Source organism: Thamnophis sirtalis, unplaced genomic scaffold (genome assembly GCF_051295495.1).
Source record: "Thamnophis sirtalis isolate CommonGarterSnake01/CBP01778 unplaced genomic scaffold, rThaSir2_p1.2 scaffold_7, whole genome shotgun sequence".
In the NCBI taxonomy this organism is placed as follows: domain Eukaryota; kingdom Metazoa; phylum Chordata; class Lepidosauria; order Squamata; family Natricidae; genus Thamnophis; species Thamnophis sirtalis.
In genome coordinates, this window is record NW_028261387.1 from 20,185,155 (window position 1) to 20,202,340 (window position 17,186).

General features: G+C 40.2%; 1 protein-coding gene across 1 annotated transcript in view; it reads right to left on the reverse strand.

The window, feature by feature from the left end:
- Positions 1–2,066: 2,066 nt before the first annotated feature.
- The window catches only part of ST6GALNAC3 (ST6 N-acetylgalactosaminide alpha-2,6-sialyltransferase 3), a 323,722-nt gene continuing 308,602 nt past the window's right edge, over positions 2,067–17,186 (reverse strand). Inside the window, exons 4-5 of the mRNA XM_087719451.1 lie at positions 9,208–9,315; positions 2,067–3,355 (exon numbers count right to left, since the gene is read on the reverse strand). Of these exons, the coding sequence (XP_087575577.1) occupies positions 3,169–3,355; positions 9,208–9,315 (295 nt within the window). The 3' untranslated portion in view covers positions 2,067–3,168. The remainder of the gene's footprint in view (positions 3,356–9,207; positions 9,316–17,186) is intronic.

The following is a 17,186-nucleotide window of genomic DNA, read 5'->3' on the forward strand; positions in this document are numbered from 1 at the left end:
ATGCAAATGTTACTCAAATTCTATTACAAGTAGTCCTTAACTTATGACCAAAATGGAGACCAAAATTTCTACTGCTATGCAGGGAAGTTGTTAAGAAAGTTTTGCCCCATTTACAACTTTTTATACTGTTGTTAAGTAAATCATATATTTGTTAAGTGAAGGTGGCTTCTCCTATTGACTTTGCTTGTCAGAAGCCAGCTGGGAAGGTTAAAAACAGCAATCACATTAGTCAGGACAATGCAACTGTCATAAATACTTGCCAGTTGCCAAGCCTCTACATTTTGATCATGTGACCGTGGGAATGCTGCAATGATTGTAAGGGTGAAAACCAGCCTTCGATGCTCTTGTAACTTCAAATGGTCACTAAATGAATGGTTATAAGTAGAATACTACCTGTAATTGAATCCAAAACACTGCAGGGCACATGACTCAATCATTAGGGTAGTTTTATGTGGAAAATCAATTCATCTGTTGTGGGTAGATTTGTATTGAAGGTCTTATTCCATCATAGATAATGTGACCTAGCAATGGAAAAGGCAAAGGTTGATGAAATACGGAACCGGAGCCAAATATAGTATGGATGTTACTCTCCTTTTCTTTGCCATTCCATTATTTTATTTTTTTTGTTTTTACCTTCTCCTGCTTTTTCTTCTCTTTGCCTCTATGGAATGACAAGCTATTCTTTCTACAAAGCTGAAGAACCAATTGTTCAGAAGAAAGTTTGGAATTAATTCAAGGGCAGCAAATTCAAATTGCCAACTTATGATTTCTCCCAAATGGCAAACCCAGAAACTATTAAGATCAAAGAGATCTGTACAACACAAGCAAGGGAACAGTTAAACGACAACCAAGTTTCTCCTTTCTTTCTTTCTTTCTTTCTTTCTTTCTTTTCTTTCTATTTTCTTTCTTTTTTTTAGATGTGCCAATGACTTAGTATTAAAACTTTCAGCTCTCACTTTGATTGGTTCTTCTCTGTGAACATCTACCCTACAGACTCCAAAGTGATTTAATTTGTTCATGCAATTCTGAGAAATACTGAGGATGTCTAGGAATCAAGTATTCTTGACACTGTTGTAACTAGGAGGATTTTCTGGAAGGAAACTGTATTATGGAGGTAGTATAAAATGGATATGGGTGTTATACATGTGATCATAAATTCCTAAATCCTACTTTAATATCTCATTAGCATTCATATAATGCTATAGCTACCAAATACAATGCATATGAAATTCTATAAAAAGAGAAACACCTGGCTTTCAAAAAGATATATAGCATATGAAAACAATTCAAACAAATTAGAAGAAATAATGTAGTCATGGAGGAAAAAACTGGAATCAACAGAAGAAGAATAAAAATGCAGAGCACTACAATATACTGATGGTAAATGATATTTTCCATACACATATTCTATTATAACCCTTGACTGCTGAACCATCTGACACAACTTTGAGTTGTCTTTGAGGTAGTGACAAGCTCCCAAATAAAATAGAGACTTGTGGTAACTTACTAGAAGTTACCAAAATTTCTGAATGAACAATTTACCTTTGGATACTGGAGCAGGAAAGAACTATCCTTGGGTCAAAATACACAACCACCACAATATGTAGCAGCATGGCACTTGGAAATAGTGGAAATAGGATTATATAGGACCTATAGACCGCCATATACAAATATACAATACAAAAGCCAGTCCTTATACAAACTTTTTAATACATAAAAATATATGACTTTGCTATCGCCTTTTCATGATTCAGCAAAGCAATACAAAATGTGGGATGAATTCAATACTAGCCTCTTTGAGCATTTTATACAAAAATGATCAATACGACTGTTTTTTCAAGTTTTAGCAGTATGATTACAGTATTACAATAAGGATATCCAAGTATTTTGCAGATTTTTAAGGAACATCTTGAAATGATATGGAACTTGAAGTTATTTAGGCTGTTTCTCTCTCTCTCTCTCTCACACACACACACACACACACACACACACACACACTTCTGATATAAATTGAAATGGTTCCTCAACTTAAAAATAGAATGAAATTTCACTATAATATCTGTCACTTCTTTCTTCCCTGCTTTTTAGATCTCGTATCTCTGTAATAAATCTTTCTAAGTAAAATGGAATTTAAATGATCGAATGCTTTGTATGCTCTCTGTGACATGGATAAAACAAGGCGTGCAGCACTTCAATTACACATGGGCAGCTATTAAGCATTCCAGGCTCTCTTACCATCAAAGGGAGGAAAAAATATGCGAAAAAGAATCTTTTGAAGAAATTAATCCACACCGAGCTTTTGGAGTTGGAATGTCGCTGTAGAGTTTCAAAGAAATAATTTCATACACACGGGTTTAGTATTCTTAAATAGGAGATAAGGAGGAATATGTGTCAAGAATCCATGAACTTATATAAAAAATATAAATAAGCATATTTGATTGGCTAAAAAAAATAACTGCAGTTGCATTGATTTATCTTCACAACACCCTTGGTGAGGTAGGTGTTCGGGAACTGAAAATCACTCGCGATCACAAGAAATGTCATTGCCCAAAACTATATACTGGGACTTAGACACCATTCTTAGTTGTGCTCCAAAAAGGGGATATAACTTAAATAAATACATGTTGAGAAAATGGAGACCGTGTCAGAACACCTGGAGGTGATGGTGGGCAATCTGTCATATGGATTGTCTCTGAGTTCAGACTTAGTCAGCCCTCTTAAAGAAATCAAGTGCAATCAGGATCTTCTTAGCACATCTCTAAGTAGCTCATTTGCAGTAAATCTGCAGCTAAGCAAACTGTATATTTACAAGACTGATTTGTCTGGCTGTTACTGCCCAAAAGGTGGGCGGGTTACTTTAATAGTAACATTTGTCATTTAAATTCAAGTACTAGAGACATTATCCACAGAACTCAGCACAGCACTGAGCTTGCATAGGATGGTGTTTTCCCCTCATAGCAGAAGTTCATCCTCTAAGCAAATAAGCTGTGGCCAAGTTGATCTTCTAAGAAAGAAAAAAATCCAGTTAAAATGAGACAGAATAAAAATCCTCCACAGCTGAGTACACACAGACACACAAACAGCACACAGCAGAACCATCACTTTCTGCGCTATCACCTAAGGAGGACTGTCATTGAAATCTGTTGTGGAAGTTTGAGACAACCAGCATCAAGACAAAGTCCAATTAGGGTGTGTAAATGTTATTGCATGTTTCTTAGACCATTCGGCAAATACTTTCTTTTCTGTGATGAACCTGTGGCCTCCGTAGGGTGCATTTTCATGAAGGAAGTACTCATCGCATTCACTCCTCCCAGGTTCATAGTAATGATACGGAACTTTCTTAAAGCCTTCTGACCTAGAACAAATTCAAAACACAGACATCCATGAAATACTATTCCCTCTCCCCGCATGTCATCACAATGGTGAGATCCTTCTCTTCTGCTGCCCCCCATCCCATGGAATATTTTGTTCTCAGCAGTGAAATTGACCCATAGTCTTTTGGCTTTTTGGCATTGTGTGAAGACTTGCCTCTGTCAACTGGCTTGGAGATTCAAGAGTGGCATGCAACCTGGATTGTTATGGTTAGTCGCTCGAGGATGTTAACTCTGCCTTAGAAATCTCCTTTTAACCTCCGCTTTTATTCTGTTCTTCGTTCTAATTATGTCTCTTTTATATGGCTTTTTTGTTTGTATTTGTGAGCCTCCCAGAGTCACTTAGATATGCATTTGATAAATAAATATGCTATACACACGTCTATCCATAAGGGTACAAACAGCATTTTCTCACCTGTAACACCCACATATTTGCAATAACAACCTTCAAAATTCCAGAAAAGAATGGCCATGTTGACTTAGAATTCTGGAAATATCAGGTCAGAACAAATGGGAAGCCCCAGGTTAGGGAAGGCTGCTTTATCTATAAAAAAGATAGATTGGTGGTCCTTGATTTACAACCCTTTATGTAGTGACTGCTTGAAGTTACAATCACACTGGGAAAAAAATGACTTATGATCATTTTTCACACTTGCGACTGTAACAGGTAAAGTTCTATGGCATATTGTAAGGATGGTGGAGAGTTATGGTGGCTTTCATTTTATCATGCAGTATGTCTGCTAACACACAGATTCTAGCTGAATTACATCTTGTAGTGTGACAAAGCAAAGAGAGAAGCCTTTTGTTCTAGTTCCAAACAGGGCCATGATTGTCATCCTTGGGTATGAAAAGATTCTGACTCTGCAATGGCATGACAGAAAAAGCCAATGCCAGCAATACTTTTCTTACAGCCTGATTCAAGGCCAGTGTGAAAGCAGCTTTGGGCCTTTGTGGTATTAGCATGAAGACTATGTTTAAAAAAAACATACAAGTCCATTTTATTCATATTCTGGCTCAGCTGCCGTCTATTTGAAACCACAATAAAGTTAGTAATTTCTTTGAAGGACTATGAGACATTATGGGTGGTCGGTTTCCACACTTGTACAAACTCTGGCCCAGTGAACTTCCCAGCTGTTTTTTTATGGAGGAGAAGGGAGGGAATGCTTGTTTCTTTGAGACTTCCAGTAACTGAAGAATTGATAACCCTTTCCCCCGTCAGCATTGAAAAGTTGGCAGACGAGAAGGCTCTCACCTATTACCTTCAAATTGCTTTCATGGAACTGGAGGATAGAAGCAGTGACAGTGTAGAAGTGCCTAAATCAGAAGCTAGAAATATGCTGATTAACATATCTGAACACACAGACACCAAAGCTATCAAACATGGTAGACAAAGAGGTATTATAACCACAGTTATAATATTCTACAATTATTATATGGGCAGTACTAGTGGTGTAGTGAGCTAGAGGTGGAGCTCTCGCTTCACAATCAGGAGGCTGTGAGTTCGATCCTACGTAGAGACAGATATTTCTCTCTCTGGGAACACTGAGAATATATCTGCTGAATATAACTCTGCATTGCCGACAGGAAGGGCATCTGGCCAGTAAACACTCAGCTCCATTCAGTTGCCCAGACTCCGCTCTGCAAGGGATTATGGGGTCGTTTAAAGAAGATGATTATATGGGCAGTACTTGACTTATGACCACAATTGGGTCTGAAATTTCAGTTATTAAGTGAAGCAGTTATTTAGCAAGATGTCACATGACTGTTTTGATCAATGACTGCAATCTTGGCTCACTCAGATTTTTGGCCTGTTCCTCACCTCTTACAATATTCTGCAAATTGATGTCATCACCACGAACTTTAAAACCCATAGAACCTTAAAATGGAGCCCATAGAATTGTGACACTAGTTCCCATTTACAGAATGACACAAGATGGCCTCTGTTAGGAGGGCTGTGTCTCACATTGGCTGAGTGCACCTGTCAAAAGTATAGATGAACACTATCATGCTCATATTTGTAAAACTCAATGCCTCTGTGAAAGGTAAGGATGACTACTGCGTTTGTAGTGCAATCAGAACATGGCGTGTGTTGAAGTTGTTTTAACGCAAACCAAAGATGCCTTTTAAAAAATATGAGCATGATAGTGTAGAATAATCATATCCAAGGACCAGTGGTGCGTTTCAAAAAATTTTGGAACCTCTTCTGTAGGTGTGGCCTGCTTTCCGGGTCCACTGGTGGAACCTCTTCTAACCGGTTCGGTAGATTTGACGAACCGGTTCTACCGAATAGGTGCGAACTGGTAGGAACCCACCTCTGATGTGTACTGAGATGTAAGCCATGTGGAATTCATTGGGACATCCTCTAACATAACACTGCCTAAAACTTTAGCCTAAATATAAATGTCATACTATTTCTTCTATTATTTATATTGTTCAGAGTGAGATCTTGGCCTCTTTTGTCTGACATTTTTGGGGTTAGAGCATTGTACTGATTGGTCAAATTGTATTTCAATAAATGGAAGCTGAAATTACTTCAAATACTAAAATAACCTGTCAGGAGTAGCATTGTCTATTTGGTAAAAGATCACCTGGGAAACTTATTTGTACTCATTTTGTTCATTTCAATCTTTGGATGAAGAGGCATTTGACTAGTCAATAAATTGCTTTCAATTTTTAAGTCATGATTAAACTGGGAAAAAAAGTATAGATGAACAGAAAGGTCCATGGCAACCTGTTGGGCTCTGGAGCTGGCTGAGGGCTCTTGTGTATGGCTGGGTGGAAAGCAGGCTAAGCAGTGCAGGGAACAGCAGCTTCATTTGTCCTAGTAATGAGGCAGTCAAGGGCTCCCATTGACTCCTATTGGCAGGGTGGGCAGTTCCCCTCTGCACCATCTGCTTACAATCGACTCTGCCAGCTACCTTGTCTACTTGTTGGGGAAGACAGCAGATCAGCAGTTCCAGGCTGCGGGGATAACTGCCGCCCATTGCCGCTGGTGCTGCCCATCGCCACTGCCACCTATCCCCACCAGATGGAATGCGCTGAAAGCAGGATGCGCGGAGGCTGAAAACGGGACACATGGAGGCCAGAAATAGGGTGTGTGGAGTCAGCATAGGTGGCAGCAGCAATGGGCAATGCCAGCGCCAATATTTCATTAAAAGAATATTGTCCTTACAAAGGACTTTTACTTCTAAAAGCAGCTTCCACAAAATGATTTTATATCTATCTATCTATCTATCTATCTATCTATCTATCTATCTATCTATCTATCTATCTATCTATCATCTATCTATCTATCTATCTATCTATCTATCTATCTATCTATCATCTGTCTAACTCAGGCGTGTCAAACATGATTTCATTGAAGGCTGCATCAGGGTTGTGTTTGACCTCAGGGGGCTGGGGTGGGAGTGGCCAGGGTAGGTGTGGCCAGCTTGACATCACTCATGTTGGGGGCGCCTGTGATGACCTGACCTGAGTGCCAGTGAAAATGAGCTCCTGAACTCCCATTTTCGGCTTCTGTCAATGAAAATGGACCTGTGGCCCTCCCAAGTTCCATTTTCATTGGCAGAGGCACTGTGGGCCAGTCCTTTGCTGTTTCCAAGGCAGCCCCACAGACTAAATCTAAGCATTCTGCAGGCCAGGTCCGGCCCCAGACCTTGACTTGACACCCTTGGTCTATCTAATCAATATCTCTGAAACATGGCAATAAACAGATAAAGTTTTTATATATTTGGGATATTCAGGTATGTGTGTGTGTGTGTGTGTGTGTGTGTGTGTGTGTGTACCATACATCTATTACATTTAGATTTTATGTATGTATCAGGGGTGGGTTCCTCCCAGTTCGCACCAGTTCGCATGAACCGGTTCGTTGGTGAACCCGGAAGTAATTAACTTCCGGGAACATCGGTACCGGTCCTGGCCCCTGTCGCTGCAAAGCGCCCTTTTGCCGGCGTGTTGCAGCTCACTTGCTCATTCCCCCGCCCATCCGCAGTTCGCTCCCTCGCTCCCCTGCCCGTCCGCACTAAGCCCAGCCTGCCGCTCACTGATTGGCTGGAGTCCAATCAGTGAGCTGGCTGGAGGCGAAGCGAAGCTTTTTTCGCGCTTGACCTCCATTTGAAAATTCCCTTCGGCCTTCGCTTGCTGCTTCCCCCTCAGGTAAGCAACAAAGCCCCAGCAGCGGGACTCGGGAGGCTTCGGGTGGGTGGCGGTGGCCCAGCTTTCATGAGGGAAGGCCTCCAGGCCTTCGCTCACGAAAGCTGTGGGCTCGCGTGCACTACGCAGCCGAAGCTGGGGGGGGCAGTGGTAGCGGCGGCGGTAGCAGTGGCGGAGGTAGTGGCTGAATCCTTAGCGTTGTCTTTGTTAGCGTTGTTAGCGTTGTTAGCGTCGTTAGCGTCTGAAGTGGGGGGGCGGTGGCCTAGCTTTCGCGAGGGAAGGCCTCCAGGCCTTCCCTTGCAAAAGCCACGGGCTCGCGTGTACTACGCGGCCGAAGGCGGGTGGGGGGGCGGCGTTAGCAGCGGCGGCGTTAGCGGCATTAGCGGCTGAAGTGGGGGGCGGCAGCCTAGCTTTTGCGAGGGAAGGCCTCCAGGCCTTCCCTTGCAAAAGCCGTGGGCTCGCGTGTACTACGTGGCCAAAGGCGGGGGGGGCGGTAGCGGCGGCGGCATTAGCAAGCCACTCCCATCCGGTCACATGTGTAGCAAGCCACTCCCACAAAGGAGGCCACGCCCACCGAGTAGGTTCGAACAATTTTTGAAACCCACCCCTGGTATGTATATACACATAGTGTGTGTATGTCTGTGTTTACACATACTAGATTATCTAAATCTACATTTAGACAAAATCTAAAGGTAATAGAATAGAGTCTTATATATATAAATATAACTATGTCAAAATAGTTTTAGACTCAGAAGGTAATTAGTAAAGGAAAGCAATGCTGTCTTAAACAGGGAATTATGAAAACAATATAACATCTTGTTCATTAGGCTACACCAGGCTTATAAGTGAATTTATAGGTTTGGTTTCTGCTTATTAGGGAAGGGTGTTTGTGTGTCTGTTTTTATTATTTAAAAAATGTTCAGCCTTTGGGGAGATCACAAAACAACTTTTTTAAGCTTCATTCTTCAGAATGACAGGAAACTGTGTTGCTATTTTTTGACGCTTTTAATTGGCAGAGAAAGCTCTGGGAGTGTAACCTTCTAATTCATGGAACATAAGGAGGCTTTGCCAAGAAGGGTAAACAACAGATACAATATTTTTTTTGTCTTTTAGACTTTCCTTAAATTGGATCTCACTTTATGTCCACAAAGCACTGATTTGTGTAGCCAACTCTGAACTTGAGCTTTTTACTGCTGTAACAGAACTTCCTAATGCGTGTATGGTTTATCATAGGTTTCTAATCTGGTAGGAAATAATTGCACATCAGCCTCTTTATTCAAGTGATGGCACTGTGAAAGATGGGGGAATTTGCAAAGTTTGCTCAAAATCTGCTCAAGAACATATTTGTGCTTCCTCACCTGAACATTCTCAACTGTACAAAAACTGCGGAAAGCAAATATACTTTCCTATTATCTCAGTTCAGTCAAACTTGGCAGAAAGTTCTTTGATGTTAAAAGGCCTTTGCAACATTGGACATTACATTTTTATAAATACTTTTATTTAATCAATGCAGAGTATCATGGAGGGTCTAAATACACTGTCAATAAAGTGCCATGTCAATATAGTTCTGCTAGGAGGCGGCTGGCTAATGCATTTGTCGGGTTTATGATATTAAAATGAATCGTGAAATTTTGACAGGGCATTAGTTCTGTGGACGCATCAAAATAATGTGCTGTGATCTTACTTGCAGTAGGTGTCATTTATCATTCCGTAGACATGTATTCTGTAGCAGGCATCCATCGCTAGAATTAAGGTGAACCAACCAGTGCTGAGATAGGAGCCAGATTGGATTCTGTAGAAGAAACAATTCAAAGAAGACCACTGAGAAATTGCTTCTACTTCCTTAAAGACATTATTATTTGTTACATGAACAAAAACATTGATAAACTGACAAAAATGTTTAATGATTTTGAATTAGAGCAAGTCCCTCACACTGGTGTGTTTTACCCTGCAAGGGTCAGTATGAAAAATAAATGCTGTATAAACTGTAGAAATAAGAATAGCTGTTGCTGTTTTTAAATGTAAGCATGCATAAGTCTAAACCTTTATTTCTGGAATTCGGTAATTTATTATTACTGTTGTAGAATGACAGTAATGTACAAATTGAGGAGAAATGTTTAGCATGAGAATGTTGATTAGGTTAAATGAACATTCAAATGGTGAACCTTCTGAACTCTTTGCATTTAAATTCAGAAATAAATAGAAATCAATGCAATAATACAAATCAGTATAAATTAATTCTAACTAGCCAAATCCCATTTTATTCTAGTTGATTTTGTACCTATATGTACTGGGGGTGTGATGAAGCCAGCACAAAAACATAAAGGTTACGCAGGCTCTCTTAATATTGCCAACTATGCTATTAACATAAATTTGGAGAAGACCTTCCCATGCAAACATGATTTTCTCCATGAGAACTAATAGCTTTGTTGATAGGGTTTTCCAATTATTTCTCTAAACACATTCACACATATGGGATGCTTGAAATTGATTTCTGCCCCGATCTCAGACAATCCTAATTGCTAATTCTATTCATGGCTGATGCACTAATTACTGCATTAAGAAATACTGCTTGTTTTTAAAACAATCTTTTATTTTTTAATATTCATATCTAGAGTATTATCACGTATATTCTATAGATGAATAATGCAATGCACAATGCAACATAATGTTTGTTTCCTTTAATATGGAAGATATCTGTCCATAAAAATATTTCATTTCATTGGATTTAAACATATTTCACATATCTTGCTTGGAATAAAAAAAATAATGATGCCAATGGACTCTTGTTTTTCTTTCTTCCTCATTCAAATCAGGCCTAACTCCTGGGGAATACCTGGACAAATCTATGTAGTACCGTATTTTTGGGAGTATAAGACACACCTTTTTTCCTGAAAAAAAGAGGCTGAAAATCTGGGTGCATCTTATACATCGAAAACGGCATTTTTTTGCCTCCCGAAGCCCCACCCCCTTCACCAAAATGGCCGTACCTAGCCTTATGAAGGCTTTCAGAGAACTCTCAGGGGCTGGGGAGGGCAGAAATGAGCAAAAAATGGCCCATTTTTTGCCCCTCCCCCAGCAGCACTCTATAAGCCTCCATAACGCTATGCATGCAATTTTATTTGGCAAAAAAACCGGCCCGTTTTCGCAAAAAATTGGTGTTTTTTTGCTCTTTTTTGCCCCCCCATCCCGCAGGAGCACTCTGCAAGCCCTCACAAGGGTATTCTTGCCTTTTATTTGAAAAAAAGGGTGGGGAGGTTTGCAGAGTGCAAAAACTTCCCCCCTTTCAGAAAGCTCTTTAGTTAGAGTAATTGATGAGAATTACATGGATCAAGTGCTGTGCCAGCAGAAACAAAGACTTAGGTGCTGCAGGTTGTCCTTCTCCAGCACATGGATAAATACACCTGGAAACATCTACCTACCTACTTTCTCTCTCTCCCTCCCTACCTACTGTATTTCTCTCTCTCCCTCCCTCTATCTACCTACCTACCTACTCTCTCTCCCTATCTACCTACTGTATTTCTCTCTCTGTATCCCTCTACCAGGGGTGGGTTTCAACCGGTTCGCGGCGGTCCCTGCGAACCGGTTGGTCGGCGAACCCGGAAGTAAGTAACTTCTGGGAACGGCGAAGGGTCCACCCGCCCGCGCTCCTTACCCAGTTTTGATGAGTTCTGCGCTTCCACGCATGTGCAGGACGCATACAGCGCCTGCACGATCCTCCAGGAGCAGCTGGAGCATCGCACAGACGCTAGTACGCCACGCGCGTGCACGAGGACGCTGCCGGCCCCGTTCCAACCGAACCGGTTGGAACGGGGTGAGAAACCCACCCCTGCCCTCTACCTACCTACCTACCTACCTACCTACCTACCTACCTACCTACCTACCTACCTACTCTCTCTCTCTCTCTCCTTATCTACTGTATTTCTTTCTCTCCCTCTCTATCCCTCTACCTACCTCTTCACAACCTCTTCACAACCTTGGTGCGTCTTATACTCCGGTGCATCTCATACTCGGGGAAAATATGGTAATCTAGGAAAAATCTGTGGAAATGTGTGTCCTTGCTTTCTTTCTAGGGCTGAGGGAGAGCGACTGGCCCAAGGTCACCCAGCTTGATTCTGTGCCCAAGTCATGACAAAAACTTGGATTTCTCACTCTTGATCTAGCACCTTAATCTCACTTGTTATAAATAAAATGTTTCAATGAAGAAGGTGCGTTTCCATCACCCAGAACAAGAAGCTTTCATTGACTCACCTGACACATTGTCAAATAATTCATGTAAATATAGGAGAATACACTGTAACTGTCACCAATAAACACTGATTAAGATTTAAAACCCAGCGTACCACATTCTCAGTAGCAGGACAGATTTGAAATAAAAGTGGAGAAAACCCAAGAAGCATTTCTTAGAGGAAGAAAAAATGGATGATCTAGAAAAGATGCTGTTGTTTGTGCACAGCATTAACAGAGCTAGACAAACCCATACATCAATCAAGTTTCTCATTACAGAAAATCCTACCAAAAGCATTTACATGTCACCAAGAAATATATCAGTCTTTTGTCCAATTTAATCTCCACTGACATGATGAGGATTTTATCAAATCTGTCCTGGGTAAAAGTGTTCCATCATTACCAAATCACCTCAAATACAGGTAGTCCTCAACTTACAACCACAATTGAGCTCATTTCTGTTGTTAAGTAAGTTTTGCCCCATTTTACAACATTTCTTGCCACAGTTGTTAAGTGAATTACTGCAGTTGATAAATTAGTAACCTGGCAATTAAGTGAATCTGGTTTCCCCATTGACTTTGCTTCTCAGAAGGTGGCAAAAGCGATCACATGACCCCGGGATGCTGCAATGGTCATAAGTATGAACCAGTTACCAAGCACCTGAATTTTGATCACAGGATCCTGGAGATATTGCAAGGGTTGTAACTGAAAAACAGTCCTAAATTACTTTCTTCAATGCCGTTGTAACTTTGAATGGTCACTAAATGAACTTGTAAGTCAAGGACCACATGTATCTGTTCTTGTTTTAATTCTGCTTTTGCCGAAACAAAGAAATTAACTGTACATGTTTACAATAAATCAGTTTCCTATATAATTACAGCAAACATCTCTGGATGTTGTTGTTTATGTTGCAGGAATTCATGATAAAAAAATTCTCATATCGCTTTTCAGCCCATGTTGACAAATAAAAATAAAAAGATTCCTTGAACACATTTAGGAGACTATCATCTACCCAAGTTATTAATCAGTGGTGAAATTCAATTTTTTTTACTACCAGTTCTATGGATGTGGCTTAGTGGGTGTGGCAGGGGAAGGATACCTCAAAATCTCCATTCCCTCCCCACTCCTGGGGAAGGATATTGCAAAGTCTCCATTCCCACCCACTCCAGGGAAAAATACTGCAAAATCTCCATTCCCTCCTCACTCCTGGGGGAAGGATATTGCAAAATATCCATTCCCACCCCACTCTGGGGCCAGCCAGAGGTGGTATTTGCCGGTTCTCCAAACTACTCAAAGTTTCTGCTACCAGCTCTCCAGAACCTGTCAGAACCTGCTGAATTTCACCCTATGCACTATTTGGTGGGAGGTCACAATCTTGAGAAGAGGTGTCCAACTTTGACAAATTTAAGACTTGTGGACTTCAACCCCCAGAATTGGCTTTTTGGGAAATTCTGGAAGTTGAAGTCTATGTGTTTTAAAGTTGCCAAAGTTGAACACTCCTGCTCTAGAGTCTTTAAAAAAAACCTACTAAGAAGTACATCTCACTGAACTCAGAGAGACTTAAGAAAGAAAAGAAGCTGGAAATTGGCCATAAATACATCTCATTCAATGTGAGAAGTACCAATAACTGAAGCCAAGCTATTTTTTTTAATGCTCACAACTGCCAGCTTTGTTCCATTCTCTTTATCCTTGTCTTTATTTATCCCCTGAGTTTCTCCAGCCACTCAGAAAAGTGTTCCCTCTAGCCACTTGGACTTACTGCTAAATACATTCAGAGCTCTACTATTAAACCTGGCAAGAGACCAAAGAACAGCTATCAAGCCTGATGCCTTGCATTTAGCTGTCTTTGTTTTAACCAGTGTCTTGTCTGTGCAATGGAAGCACCAACCTTCGGCTTTAAGAGCCAAGCTGGCACAGTGGTTAAATGCAGCACTGCAGGCTACTGCTAGATCAGCAGGTCAGCGGTTCAAATCCCACCGGCTCAGGGTTGACTCAGCCTTCCATCCTTCCGAGGTGGGTAAAATGAGGACCCAGATTGTTGGGGGCAATATGCTGACTCTCTGTAAACTGCTTAGAGAGGGCTGAAAGCCCTATGAAGCGGTATATAAGTCTACTGCTATTTTAGAGGATTCTTTTATCAGAGGATTATGCAAAAAGAGGATGCTTCTGATAATGAATGTTTCCTGGGAAATGCAATATTTCCAATAGCCTCTAAAATGCTATAAACAGAAGCAAAACAAAAGCTTAATTTTTTAAAAAAAATAATCAATATCTCATGTCTTATTTTAACAGTATTGGACCTTAGTCATCAGTACACCCTTCTGGCAAGATAAATAAAAAATAACATGTTCTCAGATACTTTCCCTAAGAAATGGAAAACATCACCAAATACAAACTCCATAGTTTAAAGCCAATGTCCAATTTCATCTGTTTCCCTTCTGAAGAAAGGTATATAGTGAAATGAAAACAGATGGTTTGTAACACCTTACAATTCAATCTGGATTCTCTAAACATATTTCTACCAAATGAAGAAGTTGGTATTGGAAGTGTGAAAAACAATTTTAAATTTTGCAGAAAGGTCATAAGTTTCTAAGTAGTATTGTCAATCTCTTCCAAAACATATTGCGAATAAAGTTATACCTCCCGTCCGAAGCTATAAGAATAATATAAACTGTATATTTCAATTTCAGGCCAGTATACAGAAAGCCAGCAAAGTTTTACATGCTTTGTAATAAAGAACTTTCACTCTAAAATTATTTAGCATGGGACAAATTCTTAAAAGTTTCTTATATGTTTGTGTGAAAAATTGTGCATGCTGAATATGTGTCCACAATACATGTAAGTATCATGCAACTGCTTATTTGGAAATTTTATCACCTATATATAATGGCTGAAAGCTTTGTTTTTGGGTAGAGTCACTACAAATTCAGATTCTCTGCAGACACATCTGTGTTTTGATCTAGTTGTTGTCAGGTACTAATAACCAAGAACATTTGTTATGTTCAAAGGACAGAAGGGTTTATTATTACTACCTATACACAATGATTTAGTCAATTAAAGGTAAAATCTAAATGGGTGCTAGAAAAGGGTTAAACAAATTCATTAGGTGGCTGAGCCTCGGTCTTTTGTGGCAACACAATGATTCCAAACTGATGACACATTTAACTCTGCCTTCCAGGTCAGTCTGCTCTTCTCCTACAGTTATGTGTTCTCTCTGGCTAGGAATAAAACTTATCCCAATATATCATAGCTTAAAGGTTCCAATCCTGGACATTTCAAGATGGAGTAGGAGTAAGCAATGTTCAACATTAAAGAGGGACTAGGATCAAACAGTGATTAAGGCAGCAGGTAGAAACCAGGAGATAGTGAGTTCTAGTCCTGCCTTAGTCATGAAAGCCAACTCAGGGACTTTGGGCCAGTCACTCTCTCAACCCAACCCAACCCAACCCAACCCAACCCAACTCAACTCAGAGGGTAGCTGTTGTAGGCAAAATTGTAGGAGGAAGGAATATTGGGTATTTTTGCCACCTTGAGTTATTTATAAAAATAATAAAGACAGGAAACTAAAACAAAAACATCACCAAATAATCAATCTTCTGGTTGGTAGGGCTAGAAATTTATCAGGACTGTCTGTTAGATGCCAAAAGGCAAGATCCGGTGTTCTGATTTGCTTCTTTGGTTACTTTTTTTGTTTCTTGTTTGCTTTTGCTTGAGAGAGAATTTTGCTAAGACAGATTTAAATGTCAATGACTTTTGACTTTGGATAGGAAATAGTGATTTAAGTGGCAGAGAGGTGTAATTTCACACCACAAACATTGCTTTAAATGACAGGTACTTCGACTTTGAAATACTGCTTCAGGCCCAGTCAGCTCTGGTGGGAACCATACCTGATTTAATGAGCCACTCACTTTCATTGTAGTAGAGGAGCATGCGAATATGTAAATAAATAAGTCCAGGCTTTGTTGCTGTTTTTAACATAAACATTCCCTTCTTAGAATGTCTTTTTCTCTCTCTAGATATGGCAACTTGGGGAGCTATAATCTTTCCAACTTCCAAGAAAAAGTATGAGAAAAAAAATGTGGAAAAAGTGAACGGTGGCATCCAACCTATATGAATTTTGTGACTTAACATTCTAAAGGGAGCCAATCCTATTGCTGGGCCTTTCCACCCCAGTACCATTGCTTGATAGGAGACAAAACTATGCCATAAGGGCCAATAACTATCCTAGAACAGCTCCCCAGAAACCAGCAATAGAGAATATATGTAGCTGAGGAATGAACTGTGGGGTCTTGGTTTCTCTGAGGTTGATTGTTTTCATCAGATGTTTCATTACCATGCTAGGTAACACCATCAGTTTCCAGGGGAGTGATGTTTGCTGGTTATTTATATAAAATAGTTTTACCTACTTATATATAATAATTTGTCCTGTCAATTATAGTTGGTGTGGTTTCTTCCTTGATAGTCCTTAACTAGGGTGTTGTTTCTTCCCTGATAATTTATCTGCTGTTTTCTGCATATCTGAATGTTTTGTTGCTGATAATGATGTGCCCTTGGTTTTCTTTTTTTTTGGCCTTTGTTTAAATGGTGTGTGTGTGTGTGTCTGTGTGTGTGTGTTTCATGAAGGAAGAGGCTATACCCCACCAAGACTGAGAGGACAAACTACTGTATATAAACAACCAGCAAATTCTACTACAGTATCCCTTTTGGAGATGTCTGGAATACAGATCCTACTTCTATTACACCAATGGAAGAGAATATTTGTAGCTCAGGGTTCAACTGTGGGGTCCTTGGTGCTCTCTGAATTTGGCTGTTTTCTTGCAGACATTTGATTACCACACTAAGCAGCATCGTCCATCCCCGCTCTCCTTTTAGCACTGATAATGTTAACTAGCATGGTAAAGAAACACTTGTAAGAAAACAACCAAGCTCAGAAGAGTTGGATCCAAGGATCCTACCTACTTCTGTTGGTATACCGTGTAGCAAAATCTTGATCCTCTGGGCTCCATTCAAGACTTCTTATTCACTCAGGCAAGGCACAGCTACCTCTTTCACCAGGGACAAAGTATAAGTATAATCTTTATTGTCATTGTACTTAAATACAATGAAATTGGTAATCTCACTAGTGCAAAATTATAGCAGAAATGAAAAAGAAAGAAAAAGAAAAAATCTAGCATGTGCATGGAGTGATTGTGGTTGTATTTAAAAGTCTGACAGCCCAAGGATAGAAACTATCTTTAAACCTGATTGTTCGGCTGGCTATACTTTGAGGTCTTCTGCCCAATGGTAGAAGTGCAAAGAGACACTGACCAGGGTGTGAAGCAGCGAGATCTGGTGATGTCATCCAGTGGTGTCAGAGGGCAACCAATGGTTTCTTGTGCCGAATTGATCACTCTCTGTAGTCACTTCCTGTCCACAGCTGTTAAACCACCATACCAT